General features: G+C 45.0%; 1 protein-coding gene across 2 annotated transcripts in view; it reads right to left on the bottom strand.

The window, feature by feature from the left end:
- Nucleotides 1-23,476, bottom strand: part of ROCK1 (Rho associated coiled-coil containing protein kinase 1) — a 1,783,501-nt gene that overhangs the window by 1,095,632 nt on the left and 664,393 nt on the right. For both annotated transcript variants that reach the window (XM_085605798.1, XM_085605799.1), the window contains exon 12: nt 19,969-20,057. In XM_085605798.1, coding sequence (XP_085461924.1) covers nt 19,969-20,057 — 89 coding nt within the window. The remainder of the gene's footprint in view (nt 1-19,968; nt 20,058-23,476) is intronic.

Genomic DNA, 23,476 nt, shown 5'->3' with positions numbered 1-23,476 from the left:
TGAGTAACTGTAAGCGGTCCGACAGTTTGCGAGTGCGAGGTGGAATATTTGGCGGATTGGTGGTAAGCTCCATGCAATAACCATGTCGGATAAGATCGATCACCCATTTGTCAGATGTTATGGATTGCCAAATGGGGAGAAACTGTTGAAGTCTTACCCTGACCGGTGTTAAATAATCGGGGGGGAATATTGGCAAGTCATTGTTTTTTGGGTGAAGGGGAGGTTTTTGCTGTGGCTCCTCTACCCCTACCTTTGGAATTATTTCCTCTATATCCTCCTCTATAAAAACCCCTAGAGGGAGAGGATTGAATATTGCCTTTATACAAGTAAGCATTTGGGTCCGAAGAAGTGGTTTTGGACCCTCCTCTATAAAAGGAGCGACAAAAGGAGCCTCTATTTGATGGAGACTTGAGCACTCCCATGTTCTTTGCTACCTCTGTGTCCTTTTTCATTATTTCTAAAGCCTGATCGACTTCAGGATCAAAAAGGTGTAGCATGTCAAAAGAGGTGTTTAAAATGGATTGCTGAACCTCAGAATAAAACCCTGAAATCCTATGCCATGCATGCCCTCTGAGGAGAAGGCTGGCATTTATCTCCCTAGCCCCGTTGTCAGCGGCATCTAGAGCACATCTAATAGACGAGTTAGAAATTAGTTTGCCCTCCTGAACAAACTCTTGTACCTTGCTTTTGTGTTTGTCAGGGAGATATTGGAGCAGTTGCTCCATTTCATCCCAGTGTGCCCTGTCGTACCTAGCTAGTATGCCCTTTGTGTTTGCGATGCTCCACTGGTTAGTGGCTTGAGCAGCCACTCGTTTCCCCGAGGCAGCTATAAGCTTAGATTCCTTGTCTGGAGGAGGTGCATCACAAGAAGTTTGTGAATTAGTCCTTTTGCGAGCATTGGACACCACTAGGGAATATAGAGGTAATTGTCCTTTGATGAACACCAGATCAGATGGACAAGGTTTATATATTTTATCGACTCTGGGAGTTAAAATACGCGCTCGCACAGGGTTATTGAAGATGTCATCTGAATGCCTCATCATGTCCTTTAGCTTAGGGAGTGTTTGACTTGACCTGTGTGTGGACCCAAGAGACTCAAATAAAAAGTCTTCCTCTAAGGACTCTTTACGTAAGGCCACTCCATGGTACTCTGCTGCTCTAGCAATAAGTTCCTGATAAGCCATATTATCGTCTGGTGGTGATGGCTTTGTAGGGTAAAGGTCTGGGTCAGTATCTAATGGAGGGTCAATTGTGTAATCATTCCATAGGTCTACAGGCAAATTAGTGTCTTCTTCATTAATATCCTCCCCTTCCGGCTGTGTATGTGGAGATCCCTGTGGTATTATATGTAAAGGATCTGCCATTGGTAAGTGTGGAGAAGATGGTGGAGGTGGAGGGGATTGTGGGGCAGGATAAGCAGGGCTGGTAGCCAGGTCTTCTTTCTTCTTCAGAGGGATTTTAGATGGAGAGTCCTCTGAAGGAAGTTTGTGTTTAGCTGGTGTTTTAGCAGAAACGTTTGCTGCATCAGGATTAATATAAATCTTCTTTTATTTATTTCGGATCCAATTTAGCTTTCAGAAGGTCTTGTTGCAGGGATTCTGCTCATGCACAGAACTATGCGCAGGAAACCAGGACCTCAGTGAATTTCGGTGTACCAAAAACTCACCTCAGTACCCAGAACCCCAATCCGACTCGCATCAGTGTCCCATTCGTCCTCCGTATCCTCTCGGAGCTCCCAATGTATGGACAACCCAGAACAAGCGACTTAGAGTACTCTCAGGAATGGTGGGAATCAGAAATACCCGTTCGCTATTATTCTCATATCAGTCCACAACAAGAGTAATCAGAGACACGGTAAAGTTTAAAATGTTTATTTTATAAACTACGTGTCCTAAGATGCAGTACTTTGGCTAACATAAGCAGACAAATGATTAAAATTAAAACCATCAGCATTGTTACAATACCATAGAAAATGAAGGGAGAAATCATATTACAAATGATAGTGGAACACAACCACCCTCCCTTCACTAGCGAGCTAGTATTAATATACTAATAGAAGGTCTCTAGGTTTGAATGGGAAACCCCATACCGTAAAGATCAGCTTAGGTGAATCACATCACAGGATTAGCTTTGTTCTGCACCTGGAAAAGTTCTTCTCCAGAATGTGTCTAATGCATGCAAACTGCAATATTAAAGGCTCTCGACTTTCAGATATTTGCAGCTGTGTGCATGTTATGGCTAGAGCGTGGGCCGATCAACCTGAACTCAAAAACATACATTGTTTGGTGGCTCAGACTGTTTCTGCACACAATGTTCAGACCAAGGTCGCAGTGCACGTCTAGGGATGTGAACAACAGACAGTTCTCATGTGAAGAAAAGGCAAGCAAGCAGTTTTCAAATAATAACATGTACCTGCAGTGTCGTGTGCAAAAGCAGCGAAAGTGGCAAGATGGAGTTTCTAACATCTAAGGCGCTTATGCTAACATAGCAATGTATCTATCTAAAACGCTGCCTCCACTACAGTCTAAAATGGGTTCGGGAGGCTCGGAAAGGCTGTCTTTAGATTTCGGAGCCGAGATAGACTTACGTTTGAAAGCGGAATGTTTTGGCTCAGAAGCAGGTTTTGTTTTGGGTGGGGGGGTTTCGGCTCTCAACCGGATTTGTCCTCTGAAGTGGAGGGTTTAGGCTCCAAACCAGATTTATTATTGGAACCGGAAGATTTCAGATCTGAAGATGATTTCGGCCACTCAGTCCCGAACCGGAAGGCTTGACAATTTGTTTTGGTGCCGAGCCAGGAGGTGCATTGTCGGTATCATTGTCTTGGTGCTGAGCTTGGCCTGAATGCAGAGGTGGTGCCGTAGCCTTATGCCTTTTGGAAAATGGTTGCGGGGGCAAGGTGTCTTCGGTACTCACAGCACCCTGTCCCGAAGGCACGTCTTCATACTCCAAGTGGATCTTGAGTTCAGAATCTGACTCTCGAAGAGAGATGGCCATTTCTTCTGCCACCGACACTTCGATGTCTTCATGCTCGGATTCTTTGCCGAAGATGTCCAGAGTGTTTTGAATGTTTTGAATGCTTGATGTTGCATTTCACGTCATCGAGCTAGACGACTTACTGGCGTCGCAGTCTTCCTCCTTGTGCTCCGGTGATAGGCACAAGTTACAAACTTGATGTAGGTCGGTGCAAGGGTACTTGGCACAGCACCAAGGACAGAATTGGAATGGAGTTCATTCCATCGGCAGAAGGGTGGACCGACACGGCTAGGCCCGAGGCCCACCCCCGATGCTTCCGACCGAAGATAGAAAGATTCCCAATGGATTTGATAATCGGAGAACAGGGAAACGCGTTCAAGAACAATACCGTCGAGGATAGAGTGGATTGCGCACCAAGGGGAACCCAAAGAACAGTTTTAAACGGGAGCGTAGCAATACACGTCTGAACCCGCTGGCGGAAAAAAACTATCTAACAATGGAGTCGATGCCCCATGCACACCATCACTGAAAGGAGGAGTCACCTTACCTCGTCACTGGAAAGAACTAAGTAGAAAAACAACTTGCAAACATCCAGATCCAACACTAGATGGCAGGAGTATGCAAAGCATGTGTATCTACAGAACACATGCCTCGAACATGTCTTTACGGAAAAGGTATTAACTTACTGGTGGTGCACTCTGATAAAATTGGCACTTGAATGCCCTTAGCCAATATTAAAATGATCTAAGAAGGTCTCGCTGATGAGTCAGTTGTCGACGTCCTGTGTGTCGTTGTTGGAACTACCAGCAACAAGGTCATCGTCTACATGATGGGCTTTTGGACGTCTATTATCGAGCCATTGTTTCCAACTTGCCTCCTCAATGATTTATTTCTTCATAGATGGTAGGTCTGCTGATGGTGACTTGGACTTTGGTTTGTCTTCATACTGTACTTTCAAAGATGGGGAGGTTTTATGACTTCCCAGGCAAAGCTTTGCGTTCTAGGTGTTGATTCCTCAGTGTTCTAGCATGTGTCTTATTTTTTTATTTTGCCTGAATGTTCTCCTTGGGAGGAATGTTTGTGGGACTGTTCCACAGAATGGCCTCTCTTATGGGCTTTTTGGGAGATCTTAGAACCTTCATGTTCTTATGAAGATGGTGTCTCCTTGTCCCTGATCTTCTGAAGCCATAACACCAGTTTACCTTCTCTGCCCTTTAGAGTTTGGGCATTACAAAGTTTAACAAATCTTGCACTCCTTAGTCTTGCAACTGGGATGAAGACAGCAAATGTACTCCTTGTGGGGTTTTCAGAATGTTTCAGAGGCTCACAAGGTCTGAAAAAGCATGTTTTTAGGAGTATCTACAATAATTACAAGATGAAGAAAAATAGGTGTCACCTAGGAGAAAACTGAGCAGAGCTCAAGGAGAATCCCATCACACAACGTGTAGTAAAAAATCTCACACAGTGGACCAAGAGGAGTGCTGTTGGTTCTGTTGTGTCCTAACTGGCTGAAGATTTTTTTTTTTTTAACGATGTGGCTAAGCTAATAAAAGTGTCACTTTAACCTATTAAAGCTCAACTTAGCTTAGTCTTGCTTACTTAAAATGAGACCACTAACTTCACAACATGGATGATTCAGGTTTATGAATCTATGAAAGATCCAGTACCGGATTAATGCTCTAGCACACCAACTAGAAAATGCTGAAGTCTCACATTCTAGTGAGCTGTGGACAGAGTGAGAATTAGTAATTGCTTCCATTTTGCAAAATGGCTTCCTATCCAGTGATTTCTTGAATGCTCTAAAAACAGATGTTTTGGAAAACGATATTTATTTTGGATATTAGGCACATCAATGTGGAAAGCCTTCAAGATTTGAGATGGGACAGCTAAGTGTGATGCAAGAACTATGAAATCGGATAGTTTGTGACATGAATAATGAGATGGGATTTTTTGTAGAAAATGATGCCGCACTCACTGTCATCTCACTGTAAATACGGCCTCATACCTGGATATGTAAACACCAGTTTACTGTCTGGATAGTCCTGCACCCTAACATATTGGTAAATGATTGTTTCTGTAGCTGGACTCTGATATGGACTTTGACTAACAAAAGCAGTAGGGACACTTGTGATGAAGATATGATTCTGATGACTCGGGAAAAGGTGAATACCTCTAGGACTTGGGACCCCATGACAGGCGAGTAAAAGACTGAAGGCAATCCAGCAGCAAAATAACAAAGCAAAACACTATGGGGCACTATAGAATACCAAAAACTGTCCACTGCTGGCTTTACATTTGTTTGGCCTATGCACATAATCAATGTGATAGTGTGAGAAAGTGGGTTTCTGTTGCAGTAAACCCCCCCCTTTTTTTTGTTGCCAGACTACTGATGCTCTTTGACTTGATGTGCTCTGGGGCCCTGCCAATCAGGACCCCAAGGCCTGTGATCTTTCCCCACAACAAAACCCAATTGGCAACTCTGGCCACAGGTAGGTCCCTGGTAAATGGTACCCGAGGTACCCAGGGCACTGTGACCAGAGAAGGCTCCTAAGGGCTGCAGCACCAATTGTGCCACCCTTAGGGGCCCTGTATCTTTTCACAAACACACTGCCTTGCAGGCTGCGTGTCTTGGTGCAGATCAAAAGTGAAGAGTCGACATGGCACACATCCCTGTGTGCCATGCCTACCAACCATTGCCCTAGCCTAGGTCAGTCACCCCTCTAGCAGGGAGCACTATGCCAGTGGTGAGGGTACAGAGGCATGAGCCCTGTGCCCCTACGGTGTCTGAGTCCATTCTCAGACATTGTAAGTGCAGTGTACCATTAAAGAGCATATGGTGCTGGGAGTTTGTCATTACGAACTCCACAGTACCATGATGGATACACAGAAGTCTGGGAAGTTTGGTATCAAACTTCCCAGCACATTGTACCCACACTGATGCCAGTGTGGGTTTCAATGTAAAACACACGACAGGGGCATTTTAAAAATGCACCCTGAACTCGACCCACAACGAGTGTCCCGACTGGGTGGCTGCTTAGGCTGCCACCCACCAGACATGTTGCTGGACCCCTGGGTCGAGAGGCATCCGCTCTCGAGGGCCTGCAACAATGCACATCCTGGGACGAGGTGCTAGGTCCCCTCCCCCAGGATGGGCAGAGGCAGCTACAAAGGCCTGCCACCTTTGTGAGCTTCTCCAGACCACTTGCTGTTCTCAGCAACTGGTCCCCACTGGTTCTACCCCCCACTTTGGGCGGGAGAACCGCGAGAAAAACAAGTGAGGAAGAGAGGTGTGCCCACATCTGCCAACTCCACCCCTAAGGTGGGGGAGGCGAGGTGAAGCACAACCTTGAGTCCCCACCATCTTGAGGATGGGGGGACCCAGCCAACAAGGGACAGGCTCCTGCCCCCCTCCCACTGGAGAGTGGCAGAATAGGGGGTGTACCCACCCCAGGAAAGGGACCCATTGGTCTCTGCCCTTTACCTACCTGTAATGCCCCTAAATTTAGTATTTAGGGGCACCCTGAACCTTACTTCCTCAGATCCAGCAACTACAAGAAAAAGATGATAAGAAGGACGAAAAGCCGTGCAGAGCTAACAAGAGGACGCCGCCCACTGACTTGGCCCCCAGCCCTACAGGACTGTCTCCCCTCGAACCTGCTCCTGCAAAACCCTGGCATGTCCAGCAGACAGCAACCTCAAAAACCCCGGAGGACCTGCCTGCCTTCACTTTCCAAGTTGTTTCTCCCGTGAACACCGGACATGTTTGAACTGCAGCTTCTGGTGCCAGCCAGGAACCGCGAATACCGCACACACTGCACCCGCCGAATCCGGCCCGAGCTCGAGTGGACAAATACCACGAGGAGGTCCCCCCAGCGATCCTGACCCGAGTTTCGGCGACCCCTGACCTGCCTCAAGCCTCCTGACGACGCCTGCAGCCTCAATCCAGAGGACCCCCCCTACCGCGACCACAGCGGGTAAGAAAATCCGACGTCCCAAGGCACCCCTGCACCCGACACCCCACGGCCTTGTGTGCCCAACCCAGAGGTGCCTTACCAACCCTCAACATCCCAACTTACTCCTCGAAATGGTGGTCACTCCTGGAAGATCCTCGTCCCCGAGCCAGCAGTGTTTCATTGCCCTGGAGAATCTCCATTGAAATCAACAGGGCACCCAACCTCATAACAGAATCCTGTATCCGGCCGCCCTAGTGCCGCTGAGGGTGCCCCTTTGGTGCTAACTTGGTCCCCAACGTGTCCTGAGCTTAACCCTAGGAGCTTTGCTCCCAAAACCCCGTGGTCTGCTTGCCAGCAGCCACCAACCGGAGTCCCCCTATCCTCCATAGGATAACATTTGGCCTCAACACTTTGCACCCGGCCGCCCTTGTGCCACTGGGGGTGCAAAAACAGTTAATCACTGACCCTGGAAGACCCCGGAGTCTAACCCCAGAACCCTAACTCAAAAGACTGATTACCTACCTGGAAACCGATAATGTTACTCTATGAGGAAAAAGAGGTTGACACTTTTTCTCCCAAAAAGTTTTTAAGTGTCGACTTTTGAAAATTACAAATATTCCTTAAAAATCAGCCGAAAAACCAAAACGCATTTTTTCAACTGTTTTCAGGAAATGTCCCAGTGCTGAATCTAGGTATCCAGCACTGAGTAAGAAAAAGCACCGTTAACATAACTTACCTAAGTGAATTTCCTCTCATAGGATAACATTGGTGATTCTATGTGAAAAAGCTTTTGAAATGCAAGAATATTCTTTAAAAATCATACCTCTAACTAAAACGCATTTACTCACCTGTTTTCAGGAAATGTCCCAGGGCTGAATATAGGATCCAGCCCTGTGTTAGAAAAAGTAATCTGAAAAGTAATTAACTGCATTTTACTTAAAACGCCCATTCATTCAAATGTACTATACCTGCAATGTGTTGCAAACTGCTTACTTAAATGTAACCAAAATCAGTACAAGCTATACTGCAATTTTGAACTGTGTTCATACAAGTCATTTACTACTACAAAGTATTTATATGCTTACCTGTACCAGGCTTGCTTGGTTCTAGAAATAAAACAGTATACTTTTGATACAAACCAATTGGCCTAGAGTTCAGTTCTTGAGTGAATGAATTCATTTGCTGACTGAGTGTGTACATCAAATGCTTAACACTGTCCTCAAATACTGCCTTACTGCTCGAGCAAGCTACCTCTTTAGAGAGTATGGTTCTATCTAACTTTAACCTCTGCAAAACCTCTGGAGACTCTTGGACTCTATACACACTGTACCTCACTTTGGTGCAGTATATATAGAGCCAGTTTCTTACAGATAGTTTAGCCAGAAATGTAGTTTTAAGCAATGGATGGGATCTAAGCTTACTTTAAGTATTTGGTTTGGTGCACAAGAGGTCTTTTCGCAAACAGACAGCTAAAATCTGTCTGTAGGTAAGACCTAAAGAAGGAACTCAAGTAGAAGAACAACTGACAGACACAGTAAGACTCCTCTCCCTCAAAACATCCATCCATATAAATGTCTTAAAAATTAACCAACAATCTTGAAGAATATATATGGACGGAGTGATGAATGGTGCAACTACCTGTTGGTCAGTGGAACTACGACACTGGTTACTTAATCTTGAATTTATCCCTGCCTCACACAGAGTGTCTTTACTAGAAACCAGTGCAGTGCAGTCCAGTCCAACAAGGCTGAAGTTTTAGTTGACCCACTGACCCCAGTGCCCGTTTCTTTTGCTCTGCTACTGTTACCTCACTGTCTCCCACCACAGCTTTTAATGAAAACTTAATGATGATAGTTACAAAGGTAATCCTGATTCTTAACTCTTAGGGGTAGGCAAGGCACCTGATGATGGGACTAGATGGGCCAGGGCTTGGAGCTTACTGGTCAGTTAACTGTCGGATAGTGACACCCGCCACATCGGGCCACTGAAGGAGAATAGGCTGCAAAAACACTTGTCACTGGGTCCCCACCTCTCCATTGAAGGGCTTCTTGAATAGGTGTTGCTGTCCCATGAGCTCTGGGAGCAGCAGAACCACCATGTTATAGTCTGGTGAGGCTCAACCCACAGTAGTGAGTGACTTTATACAGTACTGCTGTTCATCTCCTCATTGCTTCTTTGCCCCAACCTGGCTTTTCTATGACATTTAAACACTGATTATCTGTGTGCAACAAGCATAGTGGCTGGAAGCCTCGCAAAGGAACTTGAAATACAGGACTGTATTAGGGGATGCATGCTGGAATCTGAGAGAAGCGGAGTTGGATGAGTCACAGGATGGCAGATGTCCCACCTGTTGGTGGTGCTGGGGGCTGTGTACATTTGAAATCTTTAAATATTCAACAGACTTCGAGTAATGCAGCAGTGACCGCAACAACTTATCCTGGCGCCTCAGCCAATTAGACAATCAATGATGTCAGAATTACTGGGTGGAAGAGGAAGTAGCAAGCCATATTTTATATGGCTTTAGGGAAGGAAGAAATGCCTCTCGTAGTATGAAGAAGAGTGTTCAAAATCTTATAGCCAAATATGTGAAGTATTTGTCTTACATTGAGTGCACTGGATACGTGGAGAAGCATGAAATTAGATGTCAAACAATAGAATGCGAGATGGTGTATAGACTCTTAGGCAGTCATGGATAGACATGGAGCCAGTGCAGAGCATGTTGTTATGGCTTGTACGAAGGATCTTGAATGTAAAACTTCAAATGATGAGAGATTCTTCCTGTATTTGAGAGACCAAGAATCATACCAGCATCTACGATCTGATCTGGATACAGTGGAGAAAAACAGTCATATATCAATTAAGGCATTATATTAGTCTACTCTTGAAGAAAGTCAGGCCAGAAGCACTACGTAGGATGATAAAGAAAGTTCCCTAGCGCGTGCAAGAGAAGAAAACAAGAAAAGACCAGCTTAAAGATGTGCTCTCAAAAAGGCATCTAGAGGAAAACTAGCTTGAAGGTTATGAGCATGGGTGACCTATGTAGGTGCTGTGACCTTACTGGGAGGCCACCTGGTTTGTTTAGTAGCAGGATACATTCTGTTGACAATAACCTCCAACTTTTTGGCATTCAGTAGCTATGTTGATATCTGCAAGAAAACGTTTTGTGTGCTCAACAAAAGAATAAGTACCTAGTTCCATGATAGAAGAGAAAACGAGTTAGGTGTCACAGCATAGCAATAGAAGCCAACCCCATGACTGCTGATCAGAATTGCTGATGGAAAGGGACTAGTATAAGCTGAATAGTATGGGAATCAATGAAGAACACTGCAGAATACAAAAAGAAACGGGATGAAATGAAGAACATCTGATTCACCTGTTGTTCCCAAAAAGAGCAGGCATGGAGCACTTGGTAGTAGATACCACACATCGCTTCATTAGGGAGTGACACACTCTTAGCACTGGTCCTAGACCAATTATGTTTGGATTCTGAGAATCAGCAAGAGAACCAACTATGCTCTCTGCAGCAAGCCAATCAGAACTCAGCGCGACAAGCTGTGGTTGGATGCATGATGTTACATCGCAAACGTTTCCATCGCAAACATTCACATCGCCGTCTTTACATCGCACACACATTCACAACGCACGCTGTCACAACGCAACCCATTACATCGCGCCACCATTGAAATGCATACAAAACACAATCACTACGCACACAAATACCCCGCATGCTTTCACATCGATGTCAGCGCGTGAATACAGAGTCGTTGTAATGGGTGTTTCCCGAGGAAGTGATGTGCTGCACATTCGTGTGCAAATAGCACTATTTAGCTCGGAGGCAGGTAACGATCGTCGCTTTAAAGTCAGAACCACAGGCAAGAAGGGGAAGCGGGAATCGGGCACTCTGAGGTAAGTATTGGTGAGAGTGCAGTTAGAGAGACCCTGAAAGCCTTTCTACACACAAGTCAATAGCTATCCAGGAGGTGCATCCTCTTGGAAAACACTGCTGTTGTACATCTGATATTTGAATTTTGAAAAAAAATGTACATTCAAAATATGGTTTCTTACATGGATATTTTTAATGGCCATCTAAGTGGGGAAAGTTCCATGTGGAATAAGGGTGCTGCAGTGACTGGCAGTTAGTGATGAAAATTGGTCCTGGCTTCAGAACCCAGGAAACCTCAACAAAGATAAGAAAATCACTTTTCCAGGACTGGAGGTGTGTTTAAAGTTTTGAATAAAGGAGTTTTCTCGTTTATTCTGGCCTCAAGCCTTAATGTTCAAAGTAGGATAAATATTGCCCGACTTGAGCCAGCACTCGTGGTGTTCTACCGCCAAACTGGGCCGAAGTCTAGGAATCCAGAATAAAACCTTGCTGATGTGACTCAGAGATCGAGAGTTCACCGGGCTGCATGAAGAACTGTGCTGCTCCGCTCAGGAGGAGCCAGCCTGATCACTGGACGAGAAGGCCGGGTTGGCTGGAGAATCTGTGTGAAGAAGGCCTTCAAGGAGAAAATCTGCACAAAGCCACAAGACTGTTGCAGCCAACAAGAAGCAAGTTCTAACAGCTGCATCAGCTGGGCCATGGAGCTGTAATGTTGCCAGTCTTACTGGAAAATGACACTAGACCACCCTCAGCTCATCCCTTAGCAGGAATATGCTTACACTCCCCTTTCTCAGTCCTAGAAGGACCAGCGGTTGAGTCTGCCTCTAATATACATCGTGGATGCTAGTTCTGTTGGCAAATGAGGTCATCTAGATCCACAAAAAAGCTAGAATTAGTCTTCTGTCATGACTTCTATGACATTTAAAGTCATAGTTAAAATCTAAAGTCCAGTTTCCAGTGGGAAGAAACTGGATTCAGTGGAAGACCATACTACGGACACATTGTGGCTGTAACCATTAAAGAAAAAGACATAGGAGTCAAAAATGTAGGTACTATCCGGGCCTCCTATGTGGGTGCTGGCCCACTACATAAAACATCAGTCCTTTTGAATAATATAGAAACCAGCTGGACAATAAATGCGTTTCTGAACTCATGTGAATAGAACTGTGTCCCACCCAGACACTATTAGTCAGACCCCTTGTTAACAGTGTACAACTGGATTTTGGAACTGCACCAGTGACTTCACTGCAGTGGGTGTCCTTGTTGCTCGGGTGGTGGGTTTTGGGTTTATAGAGTTCTATGGGTTACTTTTTTGGGGTGCTGGAACTTCAGCAGTTGAGGCATCGGCACACTGAACTGTACAGCCTGGTACCAAATGATGGACAGCACAGAAGCTTGTTCCAGATGTTCTCAATTTGTAATAATAGCACAAACCTGAATCCCTGGTGTTGAAAGACCTTGCAAGAATCAGATTCAACTACTTCAAAATAACCAAGAGTTGATTATTACATAGCCCCAATGCCCCCCCCCCCCAGAGATTAATATAGCGCAAACTTGACCCAAAGATATAGAGTATCATAGCGCTTTACATGAGCACCAGTTGCTTTACACAAGAACACATTCATTTTTGTTCGGCACGGGAAGAGTAAGTGATTTGCCCAGAATCTCCGGATGTTGACGTCGTTGCCAAGACTCGAAGACGGTTCCCCAGATTTGAGGTCGACAGCCCTAGCAGTTAGCTCACATCCTCTCCCCAAGTTGGAGTTGAAAATATATTTGTGGCTTTATCTTCAGCCCTCTAGGTACCAGCATATTCTGGTTTTGTTTGCCAGTTCCAAATGGTCTGTTTACCTACTTGTAAATAAATTATTCGCAAAAGTTATAACCATGACAGAGCTTTGAAGCTACTGAGTGTGAAATTTACTGTATCTGGAGTTCTAATACCATTCTCATTTTATTGGAAGCCATGACTACACATCCTCTAGAGCCCAAATGGAGCAACTTGGTTATCTAAATGGAATGCAATAATGTTGTGGCCCGAGGACGCTCGGGTAAATCCCATTACTGCCCCGGACCCAATAAAAAATCTCACCTTTAACAAAATACATCACAAATTCTTTATTACAATCCTTATTTTATAAGGATGTGCTGGGCAATACTTCCACACATCATTCCGATCAGTGAAGAAAAACGAAACGCCCTACTCAAGGCTAAGATTCACCAACACAAAAGTGTCTCTGAATGGCCTCATTTGCAGACTTAAAATCTTTTTCTATAGTAATTTAACGCAGAGTTGGTAGTGTGCTTTATATCAAACCAATAGAAAGCATGGAAAACATGGAGAGCACAAACCAATAACGGATTAAAACATTAAATGAAAACACTGATCTCTTTCCAGGATGATAATTAATCACACGAGTTTTCTTGACATTTCTGCAGCAGGTATAAACTTTCAAACACGGCGCCCCCAGGACAATTTGAGTATCGTCCACTTGGTGGCAGCGGAGCCCCATATGCTCGGATATGCGATCTAAAAACATCAAGCACTTGCTTGCGTTGTAAACGTTAGCGAAGTAAATGTGCACGCGATCTAAAAACCTGCGGTGTCAAGCCTCCTGCGATGTAAAAGCCGCGTTGCGATGGCAGCGCGTGAATACAGAGTCGTTGTAATGGGTGTTTCCCCCCTCAAATGGACACACATTCCGGAGGCACAGGAGTCGCAAGAGGACCTGGAGCAGCTCACCAAAAGATGCAGGCTACGATGTAAGCAATGCAGCGTGGGCGAAGATTTTGGTCCCTGGAGATGCTCGAGGTTGGGGCTACTTGGAGCTCGAAGATCTTGATGGAAGAAGCCACCAAGCATTGGCAACTGCAAGTCGATAGGGTGCACAGGGGTTTGGTTCCTGCGGCTCCCACGAGGGATACTGGCCTCAAACCTGGTGAGAGGGCAGGGCTGGCCTCCAGAGCTGGCTGTGGAGAACCACCACCTGTGTTGCAGAAGCTTTCTGAGTCCATAGGTGCTCAGGTTCAGCAGACCAGTCAGCTTGGTTGTGGTGCCTGCGGATGTAGGGAAGTGACCCCTTCACTTCAAGGGAGATTCCTTCAAGTGTCATGGATGTCCCCAGGCCTTGGAAGGTTCCTGTATGGTGCACAGGCATAGACGATGCAGCAGACTGAAAGGTGGACGAAGTCGAGCCCAATCAAAGTCCAGCGAAGTTCAGAGTGCCCAGGCGGTAGTGGCGTCCGAATTGAATCGTGTCCCACAAACTAGGGACTCACCCACAGGTAAGCTCTTAAGTACCCTAAGGAAAGGGTTGGGACGATTCCGGGGACCCTCCCAGGGGAAGGCCTGGACCGTGGGGAGATTACTCCCATATCCTTTGACCAACTTCGCGCCAGAGCGGGAGTCAACGGCTCCCAGAGCAGGTTTGAACTGGACTATGCATGGGGACAACAAATGTGCCTCTCATGCAGACTGAGTGGTACTGGCTAAATCCTGTCTGGGAGGTGGTCATACCTCCCTGTGACAGGATACCTATTGTTCTGCCTTCCCCTGCTCGAGCTTGCTCAGCATCAGGAGGGCAGAATTGTGTCTCTGGTCAGCAGCAACCATTGTGTGCTGTCCGGGTCGGGAAGACTGGTACCGGGGAAATGGAGAGCCTAAAGGAGGGTTCTTCCAGTGCTTGGAATCATACTTCCCACACCGTTTATGGGTTGGAAGGAGTAGTTTCTTACCTGTAACTCCAGTTCTGTAGTAGGGGTATCTCTGTTATAGTCATAATCTATGAATAGTCCCGCCCATGTGCGGGGACCCCGGAGCAATCAAAATATCTCTTAAGCTGTCCTGCATTTGCAAACCTGCAAAGAAACTTAAGAGACAGACAAAATAATACAGCCTAATAACAACATGGCTGCACTGGCCAACACTTCCTCTGAAGTGAACACAAAAGCCAAAATAAAGTTTAAATGTCATTTTTATTCACATCTGACATGTTCCTTTATTGTATCACATTCCCTTTACCAAAATCCCTTTAAACAATAGAGAGGAAGGGGTGGACAGACAAGCCCTATAGGCTGTCATTATGTGTCTGCTAAAGGGATACCGTGCCTTTAAGGAACTCTCCAGAGACCCCCGGTATCCCAGGATGCACAGCCAAAGCAAGTTACTTTCAGTTCTTTTTGAAGGTGTATAACAACAGGCCTGATACTGCCAGTTTTACTCCACCGGGGAGGAGGGAGGGTCGCTTATGACTATAACAGAGATACCCCTACTACAGAACTGGAGTTACAGGTAAGAAACTACTCCTTCTGTAGTAGGGGATCTCTGTGTATAGTCATAATCTATGAATAGAATGGCAAGCCCATCCCAACCAACAACAGCGGTGGAGTAAAAACCAAACACCAACAAATTACTGTGCAAACAAATTCCTCAGCAAAGCCTGTCCAACCTGCGCATCTGCCCTAGCATCAGAATCCAGGCAGTAATGCTTCGTAAACGTATGGACCGACTTCCAGGTGGCAGCCTTACAAATGTCAGCAATTGGAACATTCCTAAGCAAAGCTGTAGTCGCTGCTTTGCCCCTAGTCGAATGCGCTGTAGGCTTACCCCCTAACGTCTTATTAGCTTTCTGATAACAAAGCTGAATACAGGACACAATCCATCTGGAGATGGACTGTTTTGAGGTAGCGAGACCAGTTCTTACTGAACCATAATTCACAAACAGTTGATCCGACCTGCGGATGTCTTTTGTCTTATCTAGATAGAATTTCAACACCCTACGCACATCTAATGAATGCAGAGACCTCTCCGCCGGAGAGGAGGGATGCTGAAAAAATGTAGGCAAAGTTATCATTTGATTTACATGGAAATCAGATATCACTTTAGGTAAAAACTTAGGATGAGTATGCATTACCACTTTAGAAGCATGGAATACAGTATACGGCTCTTGACAACACAGAGCCTGAATCTCACTTACTCTCCTGGCCAATGTAATGGCCACAAGGAAGGCGGCCTTCCAGGACAAATGCTGCAGAGAAGCCTTATGAATAGGCTCAAAAAGCTCCCTCATTAATCTGGACAACACCACGTTCAATTCCCACGGTGGAGAAGGTCGTCTAACAGGGGGAAACACCTTACGCAAACCCTCCAAAAAATCTTTAATCACAGGGATTTGAAAAAATGAGGTTTGGGAAGGGGCCTTTCTATACGCAGTCAAAGCTGCGAGATGAACTTTAATAGACTGAAAATTAAGCCCAGATTGAGCTAACTGTAGCAGATAAGGCAAAATAACATCTTCTTTACAGGATGTAGGGATCAATGTCCTTTGCCTTGCACCATAAGCAGAATCTCTTCCACTTATAGGCGTAAGAAGTCCTCATAGACGGTCTCTTCGCCTCTTTCAAGATCTCCATACAGTCCTGAGGTAGGTTCAAGTGTCCATACTGTACTAGCTCAGGAGCCATGCTGCCAAACTCAAGGACGAGAGATTGGCGTGAACCATCTGTCCTCCGAACTTCGTGAGAAGGTCCGGCCGACACGGCAGGCGCCGGTGTGGCAGAACAGACCGGTGAAGAGGGTCGGTGAACCACCATTGCCTCAGCCACTCCGGAGCAATCAGGATCATCCTGGCTCTGGATTGCGACAGCTTGATCAGCACCGCCGGAATCAGGGGAATGGGTGGAAAGGCGTAGAGAAAGCTGTTGGACAAGCTGATCCATAGGGCATTCCCCAGTGTCCCTGGTTGGTAGTACCTGGACGCGAAGTCGCGGCATTTGCTGTTTTCTGCCGTAGCGAACAGATCGATGTCCGGAGTGCCCCACTCTGCGAAGACGTCTCTCAGCACGTCGTCGTTTAGCACCCACTCGTGATTTTCTTGAACGAGCCTGCTGAGCGCATCGGCTTGGGCATTCTGCACTCCCGGCAGATGGGTTGCCGTGATCGTGAGGTTCCTGGCCACCAGTCAATTCCAGATCGTCTGTGCCTCCCGAGACAGCGTGCGTGAACGGGAGCCCCCCTGCTTGTTGAGGTAATACATGGTAGTAGTATTGTCCGTCTGAACTAGCAGGGAGTTCGTCGTGAAGGAGGGATGGAACGCCTTCAGGGCCAAGTGTACTGCTCTGAGTTCCAAAAAGTTTATGTGGTAAGTCATCTCCGTCTGCGACCATATCCCCTGAATCTGAAGAGGGCCCGAATGCGCTCCCCAGCCCTGGAGAGACGCATCGGTCACTATGGTCTGGACCGGAATATCCTTGTGAAAGGGAGTCCCCTTGCAAACATTCTCTGAAGAGCACCACCATTTCAGAGATTGGAGAGCGTGTTGGGACAGATGAATCGTGTCCTCCCAACGCCCCCGCCTCTGGTCCCATTGATCCTCCAGACACTCCTGCAGGGGCCGCATATGCAGACGTGCATTGGGGGTGAGAAAGATGCAGGAAGCCATCGACCCCAGTAAGGAGGACACCGTCCTCACTGTAGGAGAGTGGGCTGAGAGGAGGTGCAGGGCCTTCCCACGGATCGATAAGCGTCTCTCCTCCGAAGGACACACGCTTGCGTTCAAGGTATTGACTGAGGCCCCCAAGTACTGGAGACACTGCACAGGGATCAGCACTGACTTTGACATGTTGATGTGCAGCCCCAGGCGATGAAGCAAGGCAGCTGTCCTGTTGAAGTGACACTGGGCTTCCCGGAACGTGGAAGCCTTGATCAGCCAATCGTCCAGGTATGGATACACTCCAAAAATCCACCCAAAAGGGTAGAGCTCAAGCTCCAGGGTCCTGCTAGCAGGAGCCGGAAAAAAGAACTGAAAGTAACTTGCTTTGGCTGTGCATCCTGGGATACCGGGGGTCTCTGGAGAGTTCCTTAAAGGCACGGTATCCCTTTAGCAGACACATAATGACAGCCTATAGGGCTTGTCTGTCCACCCCTTCCTCTCTATTGTTTAAAGGGATTTTGGTAAAGGGAGTGTGATACAATAAAGGAACATGTCAGATGTGAATAAAAATGACATTTAAACTTTATTTTGGCTTTTGTGTTCACTTCAGAGGAAGTGTTGGCCAGTGCAGCCATGTTGTTATTAGGCTGTATTATTTTGTCTGTCTCTTAAGTGTCTTTGCAGGTTTGCAAATGCAGGACAGCTTAAGAGATATTTTGATTGCTCCGGGGTCCCCGCACATGGGCGGGACTATTCATAGATTATGACTATACACAGAGATCCCCTACTACAGAAGTAGGATTCCAACATGTTTGATACCAAACATGATGGGATTCGTTGCAGCCAGTTTCGAGATGGTCATCTCGTAATTACGCTGTGTCCCTCTATATGGTATATGGCTGCTTCACTTACAACCCAGGAGAATGGACTCCGTAGGCTGTAGGGGAGTCCTGCTCATGCAGGGGCACCCTCACACTTAGAACCAAGCACCCTGCCTTCAGGATTGTGAAGGCCTGCTATAGGGGTGACTTATAGGTTTTAAGTGCAATAACCCTAGATATAGGAAACCTGTATCTTTAGTAAGTGGTGCTAACACCAGCTTACACAGGCTGCAATGGCAGGCCTGTAGTTACAGTTTGAATGGTCTCCCATGGGTGGCATAATACGTGCTTCAGCCTATGCCCTGGGTACCTTAGTACCATATACTAGGGACTGATAAGGGTACCCCAGTATCTAATCTGGGATATACCCAAGTACTGTACATAAAAATTTAAGGGAGAAAGCAGAGAGACTGGTGCCTGATTAGCAGGATCCCAGTCAGACTATTCAAAAACAGCTTAGAACCAGGCAAACAGTAGGGGTAACCATAAAAGCAGATTTTACTTTCCTGCACCGCCAAAATAGGGTTGTGAGGGGATTTGTTGGAGGTCAAACAAACTGTGTATAAAAAAACTGTTTTATACAACTCATTTTGTGTCTTAGAAGGCAAAAGCAGCCACTTAGGGAGACGTGGGCCTTTGCTGCTAAGGATTATCAGGATGGGATCACACTTGGGAAGTGATGCTTTCATCTGTTTAAGTGAAATGAATAAATAATACAATTAAGTGGAATGGTATGCTACCATTCTATTATTAATCAACTCTACAGTTTAACTCTTTATTTACCAACTAACATCCTACAGGCACTGTTTCCGCAAGGAGCACAGTGTTTCAGTAGCCATCACTGTCCAATAGCACTGGCTTCCAATTACAACAAGTATAAAACAGGTGCAACCCCATGATCAGATTTGCTAACTTAGCGCTAATACTGGCCAAGCGTGCAATTACTAAACGCTGGAAAACTGCTATGGCACCGTTGGTGATGGAGTGGCATGGCGAGGTGGTGAGATGGGGCAAAGCAGAGTGGGCAGAACTTAAGAGGGAAGAAGACCGGGGAATGCGCAAAAAGCCCATCTCCTTAGAGTGGAATGCGATACTGGAAGACTTTAAGGCGACAGAATTGTAAGGGAGATGTGGTCAGGGTTGGAGAATAAGGGGTCCTGCATTTATGTATCAACTGTGTGGGAGGTGGCTAAGACGTAATCATTGGATCATATACGCAATATTTATATGCAAAGGAGTTGCTGCTAGTCCGACCTTCGTCTGAGTGTGTTGTGTCTTTTTACTAGCTACATGCAATTTATGAGGGTTCATGGGGAGGGAAGGGGGGCTATTTGGGGTGGTTTTGTTTAAAGTGTCATGGCCTGTGATTTGAGTTGTAATATGTCAACAGAATGTATAATGATTGGTACAACTGGTCAGGCAGTTCGGGAATGACAGACATATTTTTTGCAATGTATGTTATATGTGTGGCATGACAATTAAAACCTTAATAAATATATTTACAAAAAAAAAAAGTATAAAACAGGTAGCACACATTGGTTAGGGATTTCAATCGGTTCACTGACAGGGACGATCGGGCACTCTACTGTTGTCGGTATACAATCAATTCTAACAAGAGTCACCAATGGAAAGCTGCATAGCCTTACTGATGTGTGCATATTGCAGGATGTGCCAAGACTTCAGACTACACATTTCCTTTATCAAGTCAAAAGATAGAGTGAACACAGCTGAACATCTTATATCTAGATCAGAGACTGAGCAATAAAGTAAAATATATTTGGAATAATAAAAAGGTGTCCAGCCGCAGTTTTGCAAACCTGATTTTAATACAACAATTCCAACCTCACCTGCAGCGTTGCTCCATTTCATCTTTCAACTGCATTTCATTGTGAAGCTGTTCTTCAAGCTGATAGATGTTTTTCTGAAGGTTTTCCAGCTTGAAATAGAAGCATTTCAATATATTAGCCATATTACGAGATCAAGTAGTGTTTGCTCACAGTGCACATTATATTGCAGAATACTCTTCCCAAAAAGTTCTAATAAAACTTAGAAAACTACAAGAACGGTAACTTTTGATTAGGTCCCTCTTCAGATTTATACATTCTACATTTCAACTTTAAACAAAAACCTTATAATATTTACATTTATTTCTTATATTTCCTATTGTTATTAAGAGAACCAATGTAGATCAGTTAATCAGAATACAGAATATTGCACTTTTAGTCTAAGCCTGTATTTCCCATTCAACACTAATTGAGCGTCCAGTGGCACCACAAAAGATCAGAGTACATTTCAAGTGACAAAAAGTAATAACCTCCCCCCCAAATTGAGATACATTTCTCGAAGTCCATAACATAATCAACAAATTACTTAGTTCCATTTCTGCACAGTAACATGTGATGTTGTGGTTTAATAATGAGTTTAAAAGTTTGCTTTCCCAAAAATTAAAAAATGTGAGCTTACTCAACTGTGGGTGGTGTCATTAGTGCTTGGTACTTGGAAATGGTAGCCTAGAACTATAGTAGCTGGTTTTTCAGAGCAAAACCTTAACCTACCTGCTGATTTCAAGTGCTTCCACCCCACTTTTCCCAGCACAAACAGAAAATTGTCTCGGCTATCTCGTAGAAAAAAATTCACATTATAGTGAAGAAACGTTCCAGTCATCCCATACCCCTGTCTCTATCCAGCCCCTTAGTTGGGTAAGTGGAAGAGAGTAGAGGGAATTAGCTTGGAAATTAAAGAAACACTACCACAGTGAGAGATGGGAGATAGGAATTTCGTAGTGTGGACCGTAGGATACTGTTTCCCTTACAATACACTATCAATTAAGAATTTCTACCACTCTGAGATCTGTAGTTAAAAAATGATGGGCTCGCCTTAGTGCAGAAAATTTTAAATACTTTTATATATGTCCCTCACACACCCTATTGCTGTCATGCTTCGTCCTCGGGTCGCACCCTGGTTCCCCAAAAACCGCGGTGGGCTTAACCACCTTCCAGGGAGCACTTTAGTTAAAGCTCTAGATCTAACGGGGAGGGTGCATAAAAATAACTAGTGGTTACCCTGGTTTCCCTTTATTTTAGTCACCACTGGTAAGATTAAAAAGTTTAAAATGTTAGGCTATGTGGGGAGGGGTTACTATCCCTATACCCTATCATGAAGTCAACATGTTTGAGCCCTTTCCTATGTCCCTCACGGGGTCCCAGCTTTCACAAGGACTGCAAATCAAACCCCGTTCTTCCTTTTACTGTACAGTTCTGAGCTGGCTTTTTCCATCTATTCAGGCAGTTCTAGTTAGACACATGTGTAAGACATGGGCACACATGCAAGGCTGACCTACTTGCCTGGGCCTCTAAGTATCAGAAGGAATTCTTCTGACCTGAGGGATTTCAAATCAGAGTCTAAAAGCCTGACTTAGAAATTGGGAACAGACATTGTCCCGCACGTCTGATACACAATGCCGAAAAACGAGCCCGATATAGTAGCAGGAATAATCTCTTAAACAAAGGAAGGAATGACAGTACACAGGTGACATGCGTTACCATGTACACTAATATGTCCAGCAGAATTTAAAAAATCATTAAACATTGGGGTATTCTAAATAGCAACAACTTAATTAGAGCGACTCCTTTAATCGTTAAAAAAAAAAAACACTAATCTAAGAAAACATTGGTTCAAACAAGACCCAAAATGCACACCAGGGGAGCCGAACACACTCTGGAAACTCCCACCGTTCATGGAACATTTTCCCTACGGTAAATACACAGTATTTCCCCTCACATCACACCAAGACCCTGGATTCCGGACTCGGTTTTCCTTGGGCACAAAGAAATCACACAAATTGTAACTACCAATGCGATCTACATGTTCACCTGCCCATGTAACCTTCAATATATTGGGATGATCACAAGGAAAGTTAGGCTGAGGATAAGAGAACACCACAGCACTATCACAGCAATACAACCCGCATGTCCAACCATTTCATTTCCAAAGGCCATAATGAAAATAAAATGTGATGGACAATAATAGAGAAAATCAAGACAAACCAAAACATTGTCAAGACCCTCACAACCCAGGAACAAAAATGGGTCTATCGACTGAAAACACAAAAGCAGGACTTAAACGATGATATCCCATGGAACTTGATTAATACACTGAGCAGTAACTAAATATTTGAAGTAAAAATATGTAATGAGATTTTACCTCTTCAAAATATGAACACTGTGGAAGGAAATAGAGACCATCACACTACTGAGGTCAACATAGAGGATGCACACATGATTAATTGAGGAACATGAGCAGCCCCCTTTGTTTCAGGCCAACCAAGGAAGCACAAAATGTATTTGTGAAACACATGAGCCCCCTCACCATTTTTTCAGGCTTAATAGGGGAGCATAATAACTTTGGATGCAACATAAATCGTAATACTGGGTTACTGACAATCTGCCAACTAAAAATCCACTGGTTTCCCAAGGAGCAAGCCGTTATATCAACTCCGGCACTCGTGAGGACTAATGCACAATCGGGAACTAAAATTCCTATCATCCTGAGGGATCGAATGAGGAGTGTGCATTATCAGTGAGCCCCCTGAGGATGGGACTCCACCCGCAGTACCAGGAATGGATATGAGACAGTTGAGGCTTAAAACAACAGCTTTAAGCCATGAGCTACAGGCACGGGCATATTTGGTTGATGGGTAAGTTACCATTGGAGTTATCTGAAGGACCGCTTCCCCTTTTTTAACCCAATCTGATTTTGTTATACTTAAACAAATATACTGGTAGGTGAAATGAACTATGCTAACTGGTTCCAATTTACATCTTATCAGAGTGTGACTACAAGGACATGTCCCATCTGGCCGTATATGGTGTTTGGAGACACCTTGGAGGGTAAGAACCATTAGTTAAAAGGGACAAGACCTTTTATGAAACACAAAAGATTATGATACGGAACCTCAACATGTGTGTGTTTTTTATGTATCTATTTATGTGTTGTGCGCTGTATAAATACTGGCGTGGATGACTGTGATGAGATGATTATCTTTTCTTCCCCACAACTGCGAGAATGACTATAGCATGTATACATGTGACTTTATAGTGTGCATTTCTCACAGCGAGAGTAAGACTAATTTCCCTGAGCTAGTTCATGGAAGGAGCAAGACAGAGCATGCAGAATGAGGATATAAAGTAATATATCCACATTTTCCATAGATATATGGTTCTTAACCTGTGGTCTGGAGACCCCTGGGGGTCCACAACAACTACTGGGGGGGTCCACGGACTTCTTGTAAAATTAAATATTAGTAAATTAAAGTGTAAATAAAGAAGCAAAATTGAAAATTTTAAAATGTTCTGT

Source organism: Triturus cristatus, chromosome 5_1 (genome assembly GCF_964204655.1).
Source record: "Triturus cristatus chromosome 5_1, aTriCri1.1, whole genome shotgun sequence".
In the NCBI taxonomy this organism is placed as follows: Eukaryota; Metazoa; Chordata; class Amphibia; order Caudata; family Salamandridae; genus Triturus; species Triturus cristatus.
Note: the sequence above shows the minus strand (reverse complement) of the source record. Positions and strands in the feature narration are given on the sequence as shown.